Genomic DNA, 19,381 nt, shown 5'->3' on the forward strand with positions numbered 1-19,381 from the left:
TGACACTGGCTGCTCGCCTTTCCCGGGGCTCCACCTAAACGTTAGGAAAATTGACTTGCTCGTTGTTTTTTCTTAGTGAACAAAACTAGAACAAGATTGAGACGTGTGCTGTTAGCAGACAAAGTATTTTATAAACTTCAGTGAAAGAAAAAGCTGAGCGGAATTCACTTGGTAGAAAACTGTAGGAAGGAGGTGACAGGTGCAGCACCCTGCTCGGAGCATGTGATGGCTCGTTCCAGGGCTGGCCCAGAGAAGCTCCAGACACAGAACCAGCTAATGCAAGGACAAAAGCTAGCACAGGGGCAGGAAACAGGCCTGCAAAGTGTCAGGGAGGTCGGTTCTTCAGCCCCATGCCCAGATCACCAACCATGGTCTGCCCTCTGTAGAAAAGCTGGCCAACTTCCCAGGAAGTCTGGGCTCTGAGACAGCACAGAGCTTAGGGTCAGTCCTGACATTCACTGTAGACATAAGGGGGAACCAAAAAAGGAAAAGTATGTTCAGCAGTACCCACCAGTGATTTGTGTGGGGACCACTTCCCCGCTTTGAAGCGGCTTACTGCAAACTCAGGGGCAGACAACAGCAATTTTATTGTGAAGTATGGCAAAGAGGTGGATGGTACTTCAGAGGTGAGTCCACAAAAGACTCCCATCTCGCCTGCCATCCCTTGCTGTGCTTAGATGGATTTGCTGCAGTCTCTCTCTGGTTTGCTCAGAGGGGATCCAGAAGCCTAGCTGTGAACTGCTCCATCAAGAGGCTCATGATGAAGAGAAAGGGAGGGGCCTCTGTCCCCAACAGCCATGTAGAGACTCGGCTTAGCACAACGCAAAGGGAAGTGAATCCAGCCGGCAACTCTATGCCTTAGACAGCAGCAGACCCTCCTTAACCTGTGCATTCGGAGGAGTACACAGAGAGAAACATGAGCAGAGGCAACCAGGCTAATTCTTGTTGAGAAACCTGGCCTGCAGAGGCAGTGGTAGATAATGAGTTCCTTATTGTGGCAATCATTGTGAAGTAAACCATAAAGCAGCCACAGATAGCAAATACAGCCTCAAATGAACCAACAGAAAAGCTGCCACAGGAAGCAAGGGTCATTCTGGCCGCTAAGACTCAATGTCTTCACGGATAGGCAGGATATTAAGAGTCTCGAAGCAAACAGAGGCTACCCTGGAAATGAAACAGTCAGATAGAAGAGGATTTGGAAACAAAGCCTAATTGCTAAAATCCCACAGGTCAGTGAATGTGCTAACCCATAAATCAGAGACAGATGAGGAGGAAGCAGGGTTGTCAGAGAACAAGAGTAATCTAACAGGCTGTCTGTCTGCAGGAAGTGAGACTCCCGGAGCCAATGTTCAATTCTGTGGGACCGCTCATGTGCTGTGGGACCGAATGCCAACTTTAATATTCTGCTACATAATACTGCTGTGTCTGCTGTGCAAATACTCCTTATTGCTTTTTCTTACCAATAAACAAAGTGAGTTAGAGGGACACAGTAATAGGTATGCAGTGTGCTGTTTCAACTCCTAAGGCAGCATGAGTCAAGTCAGGGCCACGCATGTCTCCCGCTCGCTGCAGATCTTACTCCTCTGTCTAACTGTGTCAGCAAATCTCCCCACTAGTTTCTAATTCCCAGGATTCACCTCTGGCAAAATTCAAAGGCCTGATAAAAGTTAGAGGACAGAAAATAAATGTGTAAAACTTTATAAGTTGATAATAAATAAGAACAAGAGTTTTGCATCACAAGAGAGAAAACACAAAGAAACGACATCGAGTGTCTATATCCAGCTGGCCTTCCTTGTGGAGATCAATGCAAACTGTTGAGTTGATAAATCAGCAGAGATTAATTATACTTTAGGACAAAGCCAACTAACATAAGAGCTACAAAACATATAAGCAACAGCTATGGAGGGAGCAAAAGAAACACAAGGAGTAGTACAAGAGTCAAATGTCTCATATTTATAACAAGTGCGTAATAGTTGGTAAAATGCAAAAGCACTTCATATGACATAATAAGTCAATAAGCACATGAACAGATACACTATTTCATCACAAAGATGGTGAAGCTCTTTAGAAAAACGCTAACATTTAGTATGAGCAAAAGCAGAGTGGATTGGGTAATACTACACAGTGCTCCAGAGTAAGCCATTATAGAAGACATATCACAAACACACCAAAGCTTATGTGAAGGAGTGTATCATTTGTGGATTGGTGTTTTGAAGAAGATCAGATTTTCATGAAGAAGTACAAAGAAATAAGGTGTTCATTCATTAAAACAAAAGAATCGAGACAACCTTCTAAACCCATTTATAGATATAATATGATATATGATATGACATAAGTGGTTAAACAAGTATATTATAACAGGAACTACTTCAAGATATGATTTTAAACGTGATTTTTAAAAGATAGCTATAAAGATGACCACGATTGTGGCAGAGCACTCATACACGTGATATCCTGTTCTATCCCCAGTGTTGCCAAAAGATAGTTATAAATCTATGACTATATCAAAGGCCTACCATGTTAGAAAAGGAAAAAAAGAAATCAAGACAAACAGCACACACACAGCATATATCTAGGTATGGATGTGTGTGTTCATACGTAGAGGAAGCAAATTATTGGAAATGTACGTAGATACATACGTGGAGCTATCTAAAGTTTAGAGAGAGGAGGAAGAGAGAAAAACAAGCACACCAAGTAAGGTCATAGATCAAAGAACAAAGACTTGTGGTCCCAGGCTGGAGACATTGTGAGTGGTGTTTCCTCGCTTCTTGAGTTACTATGTGTATGCTTGTCTATACTTCTAACACCTCTACAATACTAACTGAGGGTAAGGATACATACAATTCTGTTAGTTATTTACTCCACGCACTAGGTATTTGTAATATAATAATGAATGGAATAACACTAATGTATAGAGTAATACAATGTTGCTTTGCATGTTTCTATGAGTCCAAAGTGACCTATGACTAAGACCTACCAATGAGAAACATATTGAAGCACTGGACACAGGAACAAACAAAATGGAAGGGGATGGGGGGGTCTGTGTCCTCGTGGAGCTTGGGCAGCAGCTAAAAGGAAAAGATACAATCAATAAGAAAACCTCGCGATTCGTACTGAAGAAGAAAATGGGTGGAAGGTGGCTCAGAAACAAAAACAGAAGGATTACAGTTCCAAGCCAGGCACAGCACGTTCTCATCAGGGTGCTCGCTAGTCCTAGTAGAATGACCTAAAGGACAGAGTTCTGGCTGATGGCAAGGCCATCAGGTGAAGGGACAACCAAGTGCAAAAGCTTGGTGATGGGGTGGTGCAGGCCAGGCCTGGCTTAGGAGATAACGAGGTTACTGGTCTCCAGGAGACAGGCTCAGAAGGTCTGGGAGAGGGAATGGGAGGGTCAAACATAAAGACTAATGTAGGGTCTCAGGCTTTCCTTCTCATATGATATTTGAGCTTGGGTATTAAAGCAGATCAATATTTGTCTTCTTAACAAGATCATTTTTGGCTGCTGTGATGGAGGAAAGACACAGGTTGGGAGTGGCTCCTGCTGAGAGAGGTGAGAACAGCTAAGGTTACACTGCAATAACCCATGGAAAATGGTCAACACTAGCCAAGCCTCTAGTGTGAGACCAAGCTCAGATTCAAAGGAGCCAACATTACATGAAAACATTGGTCAACGTGGTATCTTTTGCAGGGCTTTACGTATCTTATGCAGTAATTCTAAAAATCATGTGACTCATGCCGCTGGCTCCTACTGCTCTATTCCACTCCTCCTGGGGTGGCCCTTCAACTGTACCTCACGAACCTTCTGTACGACTCCCACTAGGAAATGAATGTCCATTCTCAGTAAGATCAACTTTGCATGCCTGACTTTTAACATTTTTTTTTTCTGAGCATCTCTTAGTGTTTCTCTTCTAATGTGTTTCCAGCGCATACTTTACCTGATTAAAATTTCCATTTCCCAGATATTGCGCAAACCTTTAAAAATGTATTATTTCTATTCAAGTCGTTCCCTACCCACAGGAACAAGAAGAAAGAGGGGGAGGGAAAGGAAGAGAAGGCAGGTTCTCTATGCCAAGGGAAACAAAGTGAAGCTGTGTAAATCAGCATAACAAAAGCAAAACTAAGAGCCCATCTGTGGAATGCCAACATATGGCATGCCTAGGACACACATGGGCACAAAATATCGGTGTGCAATATAATCCAAACCAAACCACCACTACTTCACACAGGAGGGGAGGGGACTCTCAAATAAAATCCTGAGAAGCCCAGAGAAAAGATGCGGTGTGGAATTATAGTGTTGTGTTATTTTTATAGTGGGCAAGATGTATGTGCTTAGTTAGAGGTTACCAGACCCTCATCCTGCTCATTTTAGTTCAAGACACATGTATGAAGTGAACAGTAGTAAAACTCAAGATGAAAGCTTTTGGTAAAGGTCTCTAAGGAAAATTTCCAACTCCAAGCTCCCGGGGTGTGCTTGACTCTGTAGGAAAGACCATTGAGAACCAGCACTGCCCATTGCAAGACTCTTGATGTCTTTGGGAGCTGAAAGAATGCAGGCTCAGAAGCCAATGGTTCTATGTCTGACTAAACAACCTTTTAACACTGGTGGCTGCAACAAGTCCACAGTCTAGATCTTGAGTGTTCCCTACAGGCTTGTGTATGGAAGCCTGGTCCCCAGAGTGGTGCTATTGCGAGATGGTGGAAACACTAAGCAGATAATTAGAAACAGACTTTTGAAGGGAATTGTGGGACACTAATCTTCTTAGCACTCATTTTTACCTCATGTCCACGAGGCAAAACAGTTTGCCCCATCATAAACCCCTGCAGCAGCATGCTTCCTCACCATAGGCCCCAAGGAGCAGGGGCAATTGATCATGAGACAGAACCTCTGAGACAAAATGCACACCTTTTCTCTTTGTAACAACTGTCTAGAATTTGATACAATGATCCAAAGTACTCTTATCAGATGCCTCGTTTTCCTTATGGTCCATCAGTTATCAATGGACTGCCTTCTATATTCTCTGGTTCTCAAGTTCTCTCACATCAGTATTTCCACTCCACCAGCATCAGTACTTCTTAGGTATCACCTTAGCATAGGGTTATGGCACTATTACCCCACCAATCTCTCTCACAGGTTCCTTGCTCCCCAGCTATCCTCTTTCCAGTCACTGACAACCCAAATGATAAGTAAATAACAAGAAGAACAATTGTAAAGACAACCCTCCTCTTCTAACAATGTTCCTCACCAATCCACAGTCACAGTTCATTAGTTAAATATCTCACTGTGGGCTGAGTGAAGGTTTCGTCATAATCCTCTCTAACACACAAGCCAACATAAAGTCTGACAAAGTGGTGATGCAAGATAAACACAACAGAAGGACAGTTACAATTAATTATGTGGGGCTGGAGAGATGGCTCAGGGGTTAAGAGCACTGACTGCTCTTCCAGAGGTCCTGAGTTCAATTCCCAGCAACCACATGGTGGCTCACAACCATCTGTGATGGGATCTGATGCCCTCTTCTGGTGTGTCTGAAGACAGCTACAGTGTACCTATATATAATAAATACATAAATCTTTTAAAAAATTAATTATGTGGGGATGGAGAAGTTTTAGGGCATACCTCTAAAAGTGAGTGGACTGTGATTAGCTTCTGTTAGGAGAACTCTTTAAAAAACAAAATGACAGAAACGAGTGTTTGTGAGAATTTGGAAAACTTGAAACCCTCATCTATTTCTGGTGAGAAACAGCACAGCTCCTAGGTAGTGCCTCAAAATGTTGGTCAAAGTGGTCATTTGGCATTGAGTTCTTGTAGGTGCATGATCAAAAGAAGGGATCTTGGATACACATATTCATAGCAGCATTCATAATGGGGAAAAGAAAAAGTCAACCCATCTATGCATCACCTGGTGACCACATAAACAATGTGTAACACATTCACAGAATGGACAGTCAGACGAATAAAAGACTGAAATGCCAAAAGAATCATTGTCCTAGTACAACACGGTGGGTCTTAAAGGATCATTGAAAGGAAAGACACCAGAACCACTGACCTAGTACAACATGATGGGTCTTGAAACATCATTGAAAGGAAAGACACCAGAAGCCAGGCATGTGTGACTATTTTTACAGGAAATGTCTAGATGAAAAATTCATTAACAAAGTAGATTTCTGACTGGACGGGGGTAAGGCATGAGGCAAGAGGACTACTAACTGTTTATTTTTATATGTTCAAACTGTTCTGGAATTAGTGTCAAGACTGTGCAAACATTCTTAATTATATAACTTTGGATGGAAGATTTTTGTAAAGTGTTTAATTGGCATTTATATAAGCCAATTAAATAAAAAATTAATGTTCTAAAATCACATTCCTCTGAGGTAATAAATTATGATTGGATCACAATTCAAAACCTTTGTAAAAAAAAGTCCATAGACATAAGTATTAGACAAAAATGGTGCAGGGATTTATAGGGGGAATACCCGTATGGGGGAGGGGTAGGTGAGGTAATTGGGGCTTATGGACAGGAAACCAACCGGGAAGGGGAATAATGTTTGAAATGTAAGAAAAGAACTATATCTAATAAAAAAAATTTTTTAAATGATTCAGGTGATTAACAATGACTATAACAGGCAAATAAATTCATCACACAAAAACTCATAAAATCAGATAAAACATGGAAAACATCAATAGAAAAAAGTGAGGAAAGAAAATAGAAATCCAGATAAAGATTAATGCTAGCAAAAAAAAAAAAAAAAAAAAAAAAAGCCAGCCTCACAGATGTCCCAGGAAATGCTCATTCCACTCAGATGCCATTTTTATTCATCAGTATAATAAGAATTTTACAAAATGATCCCAGCTCTCTCCTGCCTCGGTGAGATAGATTACACTGGCACACACGTTTCTGAAAGGCAATTGGGCATGATGGCAGGAACTGGGAACAAGAGAGGAGCCGAGCGTAGTTTGCTTTGAAGACATTCAGGCTGACAGAGAGGAACAGACATAAGCAGTTGATGTAATGGTGCCTTGGTGGCCTTGAGAGAAACAAAAGGTTGCAACAGAGGCTCAGACAAGCAAATGGTCAGTCGGTCCTTCCTGATAGAACTGGGCAGGAGTCAAGGAAGATGGTGCAGGTCACTGAGATTCCATTCTGAAAGAAAAGTTTGTGTTGCTCACACTGGAAAGGACCTCCCAGCACTTCAAAATTCCCTGTTTGACTGCTTTGCTTTAAACCTAAGTCATAAGGGATGGGGGTGGCATGAAGTTTGAAATTTTCAGCTTGGGAAGAGCCTTGTGTTGACACAGTACCCTAGAACTCGAAGCATTTGATCAAGAAGGAATACATATCAGTTAAAATAATACATGTTCTCTTTTTTTTGTCCCCGCCCCATAAAACATGTTCTCACTCATTCAAGCAATACAGAAAACGATGGTACAAACCTTTCCTCTCTTAAATATTTTTTAATCTGTCATTGTAATCCATCAGATAAACAAACAGAAAGAAAAAAAACACATAATCATCTCATTAGATGCTGAAAAAGCCTCTGACAAAATCCAACACCCCTTCATAATAAAAGTCTTAGAGAGATCAGAGATACAAGGTGCATACCTAAACACAATAAAGGCAATACACAGCAAGCCAATAGCCAACATCAAATTTAATGGAGAGAAAATTAAAGAAATTCTACTAAAATCAGGGACAATACAAGGCTTCCACTCTACATAGATATTCAATATAGTACTTAAAACTTTAGCAAGAGCTCTAAGACAACTAAAGGAGATCAAGAGGATACAAATTGGAAAGGGAGAATTAAAAGTATTGCTATCTGCAGATGATCTCATAGTATCCGTGAGTGATGCCCAAAAATTATACTTCAGCAAAGTGGCTGGATACAAAATTAACTCAAAAAATCAGTAGGCCTCCTATATACAAATGCTAAATGGGCTGAGAAAGAAATTAAGGAATAATAGCCATAAATAATATAAAATATCTTGGTGTAAATCTAGCCAAGTGAGAAAAAGACCACATGACAAAAACTTCAAGTATTTGAAGAAAGAAACTGAGGAAGATATTGATATCAGAAGGTGGAAAGATCTCCCATGCTCATGGATCATTAGGATTAACATAGTGAAAATGGCCATCTTACTAAAAGCAATCTACAGATCCAATACAATTCCCATCAAAATTCCAACACAATTCTTTATAGACCTTGAAAAAAATAATACTCAGTTCCATATGGAAAAATAAAAAACCCAGGATAGCTAAAACTACCCTGTATAATAAAAGATATTCTGGAGGTACTGCCGTCCCTGATTTCAAGCTGTACTACAGAGCAATAGTAATAAAACCGTACAATGTTGACATATAGCAGACAGGGTGATCAATGGAATTAAATCAAAGATAGAGAAGTAAATCCATATACCTATTGATATTTGATTTTTGACAAGGAAGCCAAAAGTATACAACGATAAAAAAAAAAGCATTTTTAACAAATGGTGCTGGTCCAACTGGATGTCTGCATGTAGAAGAATGCAAATAGATCTGTATTTATCATCCTGCACAAAACTCAAGCCAAGTGTATCAAAGACTTCAACATAAAACCAGATACACTAAATCTAATAGAGGAGGAGATAGCGAATAGCCTTCAATGCATTGGCATAGGAAACCACATCTGAACAGAACCTCAACACTGCGGGCACTAAGATCAATAATTAATCCGTGGGATCTCATGAAATTGAAAAGCTTCTGTAAGGCAAAGGGCATAGGAGAGATAAGGTGAGGGGAGGATAGAGAGAGAGAGCCCTGGAAGACATAACAGGAATGGGTGTATATCCCTGGGATGAACTAGAAACCTAGGACAGTGGGAACTCCCAGGAATTTATGAGAGTGATCTTAACCAAGACTACTCACAATGGGGGCCGGCCCACCTTCTGTAACCAGACTTCCAATGGAGGGACTGGGACATCAACCTAGCCACAAAACCTCCGACCTACAATTTGTCCTGCCTATAAGATGTATAGGGAATGGCCAACTAATGAATGATCCAGCTTAAGACCCATGTCCTGAGAGGAAGTCCACCTTTGACACTGGTAATGGTATTCTGCTGTACTCGTGGACAGGAGGCTAGTAAAATCATCATCAGTGAGGTCTCACCCAGCAACAGATGGAAACAGATGCAGAGACCCACACCAAACATCAGGCAAAGCTTAGGGAATCCAGGGGAAAAGGGAGAGGAAGGATGGGAGGAGTCAGAGGGGTCAAGGACACCACAGTAAAAACCTATGGAATCAACAAACCTATGGAATCAACTAACCAAGACGGAACCCTCAACCAGTGAGTCTGCATGGGACTGACCTAATGGCTCTGACTTCGTTGCCTGCCTTTGGAACTCTTTCCTCCTACGGAGCCTCATCTAGCCTCAGTAGGAAGAGGATACACCTAGTCTTACTGCAACTCGATGTGGAAGGACAGGTTGATATTTATAGAGAACTGTGAAGAGATAGGAAGACAGAGTGGAAGTAGATGGGGGAAGGACTGGGAAGGAAAGCTGCAGTTGGGATGTAAAGTAAATAAGTTAATTAATAAAAAGTATATTTTAAGTGTTTTATAGCAAGAAGTTAATTGAATAAAATAACTTAAATTGATAATAAATATCAAGGCCCTTTCAGCTGATTAAATGTTCTTAAAAAGAACACCTTGGTAACCACTTGGAGACTAGCGACAGAAAACACTGGGAAAAGGGTGGGTGAGGTGGCTCAGCGGTCAGCATTCATAACCTTGACTTGGGAAAACTGCCCCAGACATGGACAGCAGTAGAGACCTGTGACAGTCCATGAGCAGAATTCACGGGTGACTCACTGGATGTGAAGAGTGTGTGGGGGAAGAAGGATGCCATGCTGATGTCCTGAGTAGCTGAGTTCTGTAGGAAGAAAGGTCGTGGGAGCCACTGAATGCAAACCATGAGTTTGGTTTTAAGGATAAGGTAGGTCTAAGCTCTGAGCTGATGATGCATTCGTAGCTCAACAGAGTAATGCGCATCTTGTAAATTTTCACGTGGATGAGAGGCAGTGTATCTTTCTGGTTGTGAACATGCTTTGGCGTTGTTCTGACCTTTCTTAAAATCTAACTCTGCCACATACTTGGCTGGTGGCTTTCATGAGGCCTTCTCATCTAAAACTCATGGAATGGAGACAGTACACTGTATTTATTGGTTAAATCAAAAGAAGTACATGGTTCCACTAGGGAGAGGAGAGTGAGTGGCACTGGGCACCTGAGATGGGTCTTTGGGTAAATGCCATAGAGGAGCAAAGACAAAGCCACATGTCATCAAAAGCCTACAGAGAACGAACCCAGAAGTGGATTAAAGATTTTTATCCCACGATAAAAATAGATTAAAGTTCTCTGAAAGAGTAAGCATCGACTTCTGTTAGGGAGTGACTAGGTAAAAGAAAGGGCCTCGCCGTGCTCCAACTGACGGCTTCCAGAAATGGAGGCATCTGCCAATTCCTTTTCCCATTGAACACTCCCTCCTCAAATCAAGCCTGAGATCCCTGTATGAGGTACACACGAAGAGGAGGAAAGAGAAAAGAGGTGTGGATTTGAGCAGATCTTCATGTGAACCAGCTAAAGGCAGTGGGGGGTGGGGTGGGGTCTGCAACACCAAACACACAAGCCACATCGGTGCTAGAGCAAACACAGTAGTCTCAACATCTCTGAGTGTGACCGTCTCCTGACCTCAACCCAAACCTAGATCTCATCTTGGGACAGACCTTACTTATTTTGTCCCTAGCTACTCATTTTCACATGACTTGCCTGCCACAAGGCAGGCTGGTCACTGAGCATCCTGTGACCTCCTTATTCATCTTCCTCATGAGCCAGCTCACCTTTCCAGTCCCCTCATGGCCACAAATCAGCATTCGATCCTCAAACTCACACTAATTCATTACATCTTCTAATAGGTGACATTGTCTGAGATAGAGGGCAAAAGATGTGTTAGATGCCATCTTGGCCTAGTATTGTTGACATTCAAATGGCCATAAAGTCCACTGGTAGGTGCCTGCCCACATATCTCTGAACTTATCCCTCAGTTCCTGATTGCCACAGTCCACATCCTGTGGACACTGTGCTGAAACCAGGCTGGAGCTCAAAAGAGTACCCTGTGTCCTCTTCCAGACCAAGAACATCTTACTCCCGACGCTGCAGGCTCTTGTCCCAGCAGTAAAACACTAAAAAAAGTCACGTGAACCCAGCAGCCTACAAGGTCCACAACTGATTAGATCAGTGTTTCCAAATATTCTCACATACTCAGCCACTTCGATCTAGTCTGACACATGTGACCAAGAAAGTAAAGAACACCAGTTATTGATGCCGCTGGAGCTCCATCCTCAAATGGCAAATCAGTTATAAAATAACCATAATCTTGAGTGTTATTAAAATGATCTGACTTCAACTTATACAAACAAAAAGACTGAGTTTTTTTTTTTAATTTCTTTTTTTTTTTTTAATTTCTTTTTTTTCGGAGCTGGGGACCGAACCCAGGGCCTTGCGCTTCCTAGGCGAGCGCTCTACCACTGAGCCAAATCCCCAACCCCTTTTGTTTTTTTTTTTAAACCTTTTTAAAGTTCATATGATTATACAAGCTAACTGAATAAAGTTTATAAGATGTGTAAAGGCTTAAGAAAGAAAGTGGAAATCTTACTGTAGTGGAAACCATCACAAAAGTTCAGGTGGCTTCATTATTATTCAAAGATAGATAGGGTCTCATTCAAACTCGTTAAGTAGAAGATGAATTTGAACTTTCAATCATGCCTCCACCTTCCCAGGGTTCTGGGATTACGGCTGTGTGACACTAGGCTAGTTTACACAGTGCTGGGGAAGAAGTCTAAGACCTCCTGCATCACAGACTAGGGATTTGCCAGCTGAGCCACAACCCCAGCCCTCGTCCCTAGAAACTGAATGAAGGCTTAGAACGTTGGTCACAATATACCCAAAGCATCACAAATCGACAGAAAAGGAAAATTTTCTTTTTCCAAAGCATCACAAAAGGAAATTTTCAATTGAAACTTTTTCATATATATATATATATATATATATATATATATATATATATATAATTTTTCTCCCTCAAACTTTGGGTGGAATTTGGCCAAAGTTTCAGATAAAGGACTTCCAGGAGGTCATAAGGAAAGTTTGACCCTTCCTCCTAGACATGTTAAGTCCAGGCAGCAGGAATGGCGACCGAGGCTAGTTTTTGTTTTTGTTTTTGTTTTCCCAGCAGGCAATTTTAGAGTTTCCCAGAACTCTACTTCTACACTGATAGTATACTCTTAGCTGGGTGTGGTGGTGCCGGCCTTTAATTCTAGCACTGGGGAGCCAGAGGCAGGTAGATCCCTGAGTTTGAGGCCAGCCTGGTCTACAAAGCAAATTTCAGGAAAAGCCAGGGCTAAAAGATCCTATACATTTAAGGACTGCTCGCAGTACCTACTATTTTTCAAGAAATTTCTTTGTGGCAATGGTACAGGCCTTTCTAGACTTGGAGATGGCACACAGTAAAGGCTCACAGTATATTCATGAACACTTTTAAGCCGGGTGTGGTGGGTGCGTGCACTAACAAAGGGAAACATGATAGTAAGGAGTTCTAAGTCATCCTTAGCTACAGGGTGAATTCAAGGCCGACATGGATTGAAAGCTGGCCTCGGGGGTGGGGGGGGATAAAGACAACCTCCCTAAATCAAACACAAAGCCTTCAAATGTTCTAGCATCCTCCAGTCCTCTCAGAGCTGGGGTGGGGTATCAGAACCAGCAGGAGGCGCTCTAAGCTAATAAAGAGAATAACGGAGCAGCGGAGGTTCGGAGCTGCGAACCCTAAGCAGTCACAATGAGACAGACCTCAAAAGACTGAGTTTTGGTAGCTGCTTCCCACATACTCGTATCATAACGTATATGGAATGAAGTACTAAGTGTTCTAGGATTCTCATGATGAGCAACTATGTGCAAAACTTTGCATCAGCATTCCTGGACCAAGTCAAAGCTTCAAGATGAAAACACTAATCCCAGTGGTATTATTTTCTGGATCAGACACAGAGGAAGGAAGAAGTAATTGGACATCCCAAAAAATGATCCAAAGGTCCTCTCACAGCAAACTGTGGCAAGGCAGGCTACTCTGACATAAGAGCCGGCACAATGGTGTGTCTTCAGGATGCACACAGACAGCACCTCCAGGCTGCATGGAGGAGCCATTCTAGGACAGAGGAGATAGAAGCAGTAGTCTTGTGTGGTATCTACAGGAGGATTTACAACTCAGAAAAGAACAAGCCTTCTGCTAAAACAGTTACTGATTAGTCAAAAGCTCCAAGTTTTGGAAAGAGAAATCAATAAAGCTTTAACTATTGTCGGCTTTAAAGTTTTCCATTGAAAGTCAGCAATGCCAAATTAATGTCACTAGATTGCCCACTAAAAATGAAATGTTTAACCAACCAACCCCAACTCGTTACTTGAGTTTCATGCGCAATGTCAAGGAACAAAATGGCTAATGAGTCTCTCTCTGTAGCCACCTCATTAGATTTCTGGCGTTGTTTGTACAAATAAAAAGGGCATTTTTTTTGGAGACTCTGGGTTATTATTCCTTGATTTAGAAAATAAATATTTCAGAATCACTTCAGTTCAAATAGGCAAATATAAGGTCTCAAGTAAAAAGCAGTCAGATTCAAAAGAGGCATCAAAGATCTTAGTCTCTGGGATGAAATCAAAGCAAAGTAAGAGTAACCGAAGGATCAAAGCATCAAGGGGAAAAGAGATCAGCTACTAAGAAGATCTTGAAATCTCAAAGAGAAAGAGATATTTCCATTCTGCCATGTAAAATATTTAAGTGGTTTCTCAAGTCTGCCTCCGGATAGAATCATACATGCCTTAGATTTCATCACATCTCAATCACAACCAGTTACTGACCACACCCACACCTATAACAAAATCTTACCACAGTGTTACAAAACAAACAAAACTTCCTCTTCTGAAATCCATCCCTCTTTAAAGAAATTCCCACTGCACTACATTTGCCAGAATCTTCGCTTGGTAAAGCCATTTGTGGTATTCAGTGGTCCCTGTTCTTCTGGAATGGAAAATAAGGTCAAATACACATGTTTCAAGTTACATACTTCACTTTAATGCTCAGGTAGAAAGGAATAGACGTAGCCACCAAGACTCTGAGTGCAAACGGCCCCAGGGCTCTACCTTGCCAGCTTGATGAATCTTTCACCTTTGAAGACCTGACCTTCTTTCTCTAGCAAGTCATTCTGCATTAGCCCAACTATGGAACTCAGACAGCAAGCACTGCAGCAATGGGCAGTGTACCCCCCTATATCACAGAGCAATGAGCAGTGTACCCCCATATATCACAGAGCAATGAGCAGTGTACCCCCTATATCACAGAGCAATGAGCAGTGTACCCCCTATATCACAGAGCAATGAGCAGTGTACCTCCCCCTATATCACAGAGCAATGAGCAGTGTACCCCTATCACAGAACAATGAGCAGTGTGACTGCCCCCACACACATTATAGACCTGTCCCTGAGGACTAGCATTTGTTACCATCTGCATCTCAGAGAACTGCTTAGAAGATGAGAAATGAAAAGAACTGAAGTATTTTGTAATTACCTTTTCCTTTCAACCCTAACATTACTCTATTTTCATCTTTGAAGGGGGGGGGGAGAACTAAGCAAAGAAAGAAGATAAGGAAGAGAAGAACAATTTGGATCCCTGATTAAAGGTTGTGAAGTCTGAGAGACCCATGTGGTGCTGCAGCTTAACGACCTAGTGTTAGATCTCACCCAATCAGTTTGACTTCCTGTTTTCTCATTTGTCAAGTTGGGCTGATGGTACCTGACTAAGTTACTGCAAATAATATAAAAGGTAAGTGTGCAAAGCACTTAGCTTCGCAAAGTGGTCCTTATAAAGTAGGGAGGCCAGGAAGTTTCCAGAAAGAAAGGGAAGCAAGAAATTATTGAGGACTGATTCTTTGTTTTGTTTCTATTAAACCAACCTGGAGGTTCCTGATCACCTGTTAAAAAAATTAGCTAATGCATTTCATTTAACAATGAATGCAGCCCCCATCGTCCTCTTGTGGCTCAAGGTCCACATAAGTACCTGCTCGGGTAGCAGAAACCACACAGAAAATAACTTGAGTTGCTAAGTATCTGTATGCAGTGCATACACAATGAGGTGTGGCAGAGTTTCGAGTACGAATATTGAGGAATGACCGACCGATCCCAGTGCTTAGGGGAAGTGGGAGAGAGGCAACAGATATGTGGGAAAGGGGGAGGCTTGTCGGATGCACTAGTAGAAGATGCTCCATGACTGAGTTTTGCTTTGAAATATCAGAACGATGAGATGAGGACCTAAGCATGAAGGTGAAATGAAAACACCTGTGTAGAACAGTTTTCTGTGAACTTGTCACAAGCTAGAGTCATCTGGGAAGAGGGGAGCTCTACTGAGGAAAAGTTTGACCCATAGGCAAATGTGTAGTACGTTTTCTTGATTGATGGGCAATGTTGGAGGGTCCAAGTCACTGTAGGTAGTATCACTTCAGTATTAGTGGTCTTTAGAGTGATAAGAGAGCAGGCTGAACAAGCCATGGTAGGCAAGCTGGTAAGCAATGTCCCCCATGGTCTCTGCATCAGCTCCAGCCACCAGGTTCCTGCCACCAGGTTCCTGCCACCAGGTTCCTCCCTCGAGTTCCTTCCCTGAATTTCCTTGATGACAGATTTGAGCTATAAGATAAAATAAATAACCCTTTCCTCCTTGGGTCATTTTGGTCAGAGTTTTTAAACGAAGCAGTAGAAACTGTAACTAGACAGCATCCCCAGCTGGGGAGAAGACGTACAAAAGCAGCAAGCACACACAGACAAAGGAACTGGGCTTGAATCAAGTGAACAAAAGTGTGCCTGCCTCACCCTCTCCACCATCAGATTTCTCACTCCTATCTAATAGACATGGAGGGGTGTTTACAGTCCTGGTATTACTTAGAAGAAAATAAGAAAATGGTTTGTTAACTACCATTTTCAACAATGTAACTGCACAGGTAGGGGTGAGGGCCAGGAGTTACAAAGGGGGGAGCCACTGGGTACATAACCAGCTCTGTCACTCCTCGCTGTGTGACCTTATGCATGTGAACTAACCTTCCATGCCTCTCCTTCCCTATGTGCAGAACAGGAAGCATAAACTCTCTGTAGCAAACTTCTGGGAGAGGTGGTCACACATTTAATACATTTCCTAATTGAAAAGCACTTAGTGCTTAGTATGTAGGAAGAAATCCATGTCTACTGCCAGCAACTGTTATTGTTTATGTCTGGTACTTTGCCTTCAACTGTAACAGAGCCATAGTTAAGTACAAACAGCCACTTCACACATGATACTAGGAAGTACCAAGGTCAGACCACAGTGACTAGATCCTCCAGAAGTGGCAGCCATGATGAGCCCCATCCAAAGCTGGACCTGACCCATACCTGGCTTGGTGAATGGCCTCCATCCACTCTTTCCCTGCTTGCTCCTCCTCACAGCGCAGCTCCAGTGGTTTCTGACCTTCGTGACCAAAAAGGACAGTGAAGTAATACTGCAAAGAAAAAGAAGCACAAAAGGGTTATAGCTTTTACTTTTCAAAAGCAGAAACATAATAACCCAGTATTTGCCTACGAGAGGTATAAACTTGCAAAATCTACCAGCATGATGTAAGTCATATTTCAAAATGTAATGGCATGCCTGGTCCAGCCAGAAATGTCTTTGCACCCTGGCTGTGACAACAAGCGTTTTAACACCCCCTCAGTAGCACACAGCCCACAGCCCTACTGCACTGCATATTTTTATTTAAGAACAAAAAGAACATTGCACCAGTTTGCCAATGAAGAATAAAAAGTTAAAACTAACATGAAGACGGTTCCAGAAGTTTTTGTTGCAGAGTGTGTGTTAAAGCAGTACGGACCAGAAATCTACTCCATTGAGCCAGCTGATTCTATTACCTAACCTGTGCTATATCCAGACTCCATTCTGGAAAATGCTATGATTATAACTGCATCTAACTGCTGCTTTTGCCTCTTCTGCAGCCATAGCAAGCAGCATCAGCTTATACCCCATGTCACAGACAAATATATTTATCATGGGCAAGAAATAGAATTGCTATCCTGGTGGTAAGACACAATCAGAATCTCTTTCTGATTAGTGTAATCTAATTTCTTGTTGGATTGAAGAACAAAAAGAAAGAAAGAAAGAAAGAAAGAAAGAAAGGAAGGAAGGAAGGAAGAAATAAATGGTTTTATCAGGATTAAAATTATTTGTTCCATTTGAACTTTATTTATAATCACCCCAAGCTGGAAACAGTGCAAATATCCTCTCATGAGTGAGTAAATAGACAAATTCTGGTGCACCTTCCCAAGGGAACACTACTCATCAGTTAAAAAGGAACAATTCTTGATAAAGTCAGCAACTTGAATGCTTCTCAAAAGTACCGCATAGCACTAAGAAGTCAGCCTCAAAGGGCTACATTCTGGAGGTCTAGAGAACCAACACAGGGGTTCAGATCTCTCATTGCTCTTGCAAGAAGGTCTGATTCCCTTCCCAGCACCCATGCCAGGCTATCTTTAACCTGCTTGTCACTCCAGTCCCTTTCCTCTCCAACTTACTTTTTGGTCACAGTGTTTCACTGCAGCCATAGAAACCCTGACTAAGACATTTCTTCATCAACAGGGCCTTACCATCAGGTTGTGGAGAGCAACCAATAACCTTGACAATTGTGTCTTCTAGATACAACAGAGTTGATGACTATGGGAGTATGAATGGAAGCTGTACAGGTTAAGGTGCCCCAGCACTGAGAAGAAAGAGGGAAGCCAAAGTCTCACCCGTAGCCAGAATACCTTTTGCATCTGATACTCCTGAGACAATCCATTTTCTCTAATAAGGAGTCACTGTGTATGTCAAGCACTTGCCAGGGCAGGCCTTGTGCCCAAGGTAGCTGGCCAACATGAACAAACTCCATGGGGTGTTTTTTGTTTTGTTTTGTTTTGGTCATGTTTTGTCTTATTGGCTTTTTTGATTTCCGTCTTAGGGTTTTGTTTGTTTGTTGAAACAGAGAACATGAAGTTGGGTAGGTAGAGAGGTAGAGAGTCCTGGGAGGAGTTGGGAGAGGAGAAGAACATGATCAATGCCTATTTTTTAAAAAAAAAAGTTTTCCTTTTGTTTTTAATTAAAAATAAAATCCTAACCCAGAACCCAGTGATCAGGGCAGATTTTCCTTCCTGTGTTAATGCTGCCAATGCTGCTGGCGTAGGCAGTGAGCTCCTCAGCCAGAGTTCCTCCCTGTCACTCTGCAGTCTCAGCTACCGCAGATTAGCAACAATACCGCACCAAGGCATCCCACCCTCGGGGATGGGATGTTCCAGCCTGGAGCCTGATTCTGATCTCAGTCCATTCTTCAAACACTGCCCAAGGATCTGTCCCACAGAGTTTCAAGTCCTGGCTATTCTGCCGGTGGTGAAGTTTCTAGATGTAATACTTTGGTTTTGCACAGCAGAAGGTATTGCGGTACACTTTTTAACCATCGATGTTTTTGTGATTGTCTACACCATTTTAATTTTTATGCCATTTTATACTTCACTGACGTTTGTAGAAGAGGCAGACAAGAACGTTATGATCATGATTTCTAGTGTATGAACATTCTATACTTTCCTAAGGTTAACTACCCAAAACAAAACAAAACTAGCAAACAAAGATTACATCCATGCTTCTAAAAAGGAACCACGTGAGAGGGAGAGCAAACAACTGTCTGCAGAGGATGAGGGGCAGGGCAGGGGAGGGGAACTGCCAGGGTGCAGAGAGATTTTACTGTTTGCTTGTTTACTTGACTAGTGGGCTTTCTTTCTCCAGCAGCTTAGAGTTGACTGAAAACGTTATCAGAAGGCAGAAGAGCTTCCCATCTTGTCCATGTGGGGATGTGCATAGCATTGCGTGTTGTTCTTATCGGCCTAGTTCACATTAGGGGAGCTCTTTGTGCTGTAGGTGTTGGATTTTGACAAATGCACCATATTGCCTACTTACTATTACAGTGTTTTCTTTTGGATGAAAATGGTCTGGGGTTAGTGCTGATGGTCTTACAGGCTTGTAAATAAACTCAAAGCAATTGAATTGTAAAACAGCCAATTTCGGGTAGGATTTCTATTTCTGTTTGTTTGTTTTTTTCTTTTTAATGAGCAAAATTGCAGCAAAAACAAAGGAGGGAGACACACAGATTCGGAGATTTGGATTTACCAATTTCTAGTTACTCTCATCCAATCATAACATCTTTCCCCAAGGTTTTCGAGCTCCAATAAGCTGGTTTGCTTTTTGATCTGTCATTTACTGACAG

At 42.0% G+C, this 19,381-nt stretch overlaps 1 protein-coding gene across 2 annotated transcripts in view; it reads right to left on the reverse strand.

The window, feature by feature from the left end:
• The window catches only part of Rasgrf2 (RAS protein-specific guanine nucleotide-releasing factor 2), a 248,075-nt gene that overhangs the window by 160,711 nt on the left and 67,983 nt on the right, over positions 1-19,381 (reverse strand). For both annotated transcript variants that reach the window (XM_039101563.2, NM_053721.2), the window contains 1 exon segment: positions 16,494-16,600. In XM_039101563.2, the coding sequence (XP_038957491.1) occupies positions 16,494-16,600 (107 nt within the window).

This window comes from Rattus norvegicus, chromosome 2 (assembly GCF_036323735.1).
Source record: "Rattus norvegicus strain BN/NHsdMcwi chromosome 2, GRCr8, whole genome shotgun sequence".
In the NCBI taxonomy this organism is placed as follows: Eukaryota; Metazoa; Chordata; class Mammalia; order Rodentia; family Muridae; genus Rattus; species Rattus norvegicus.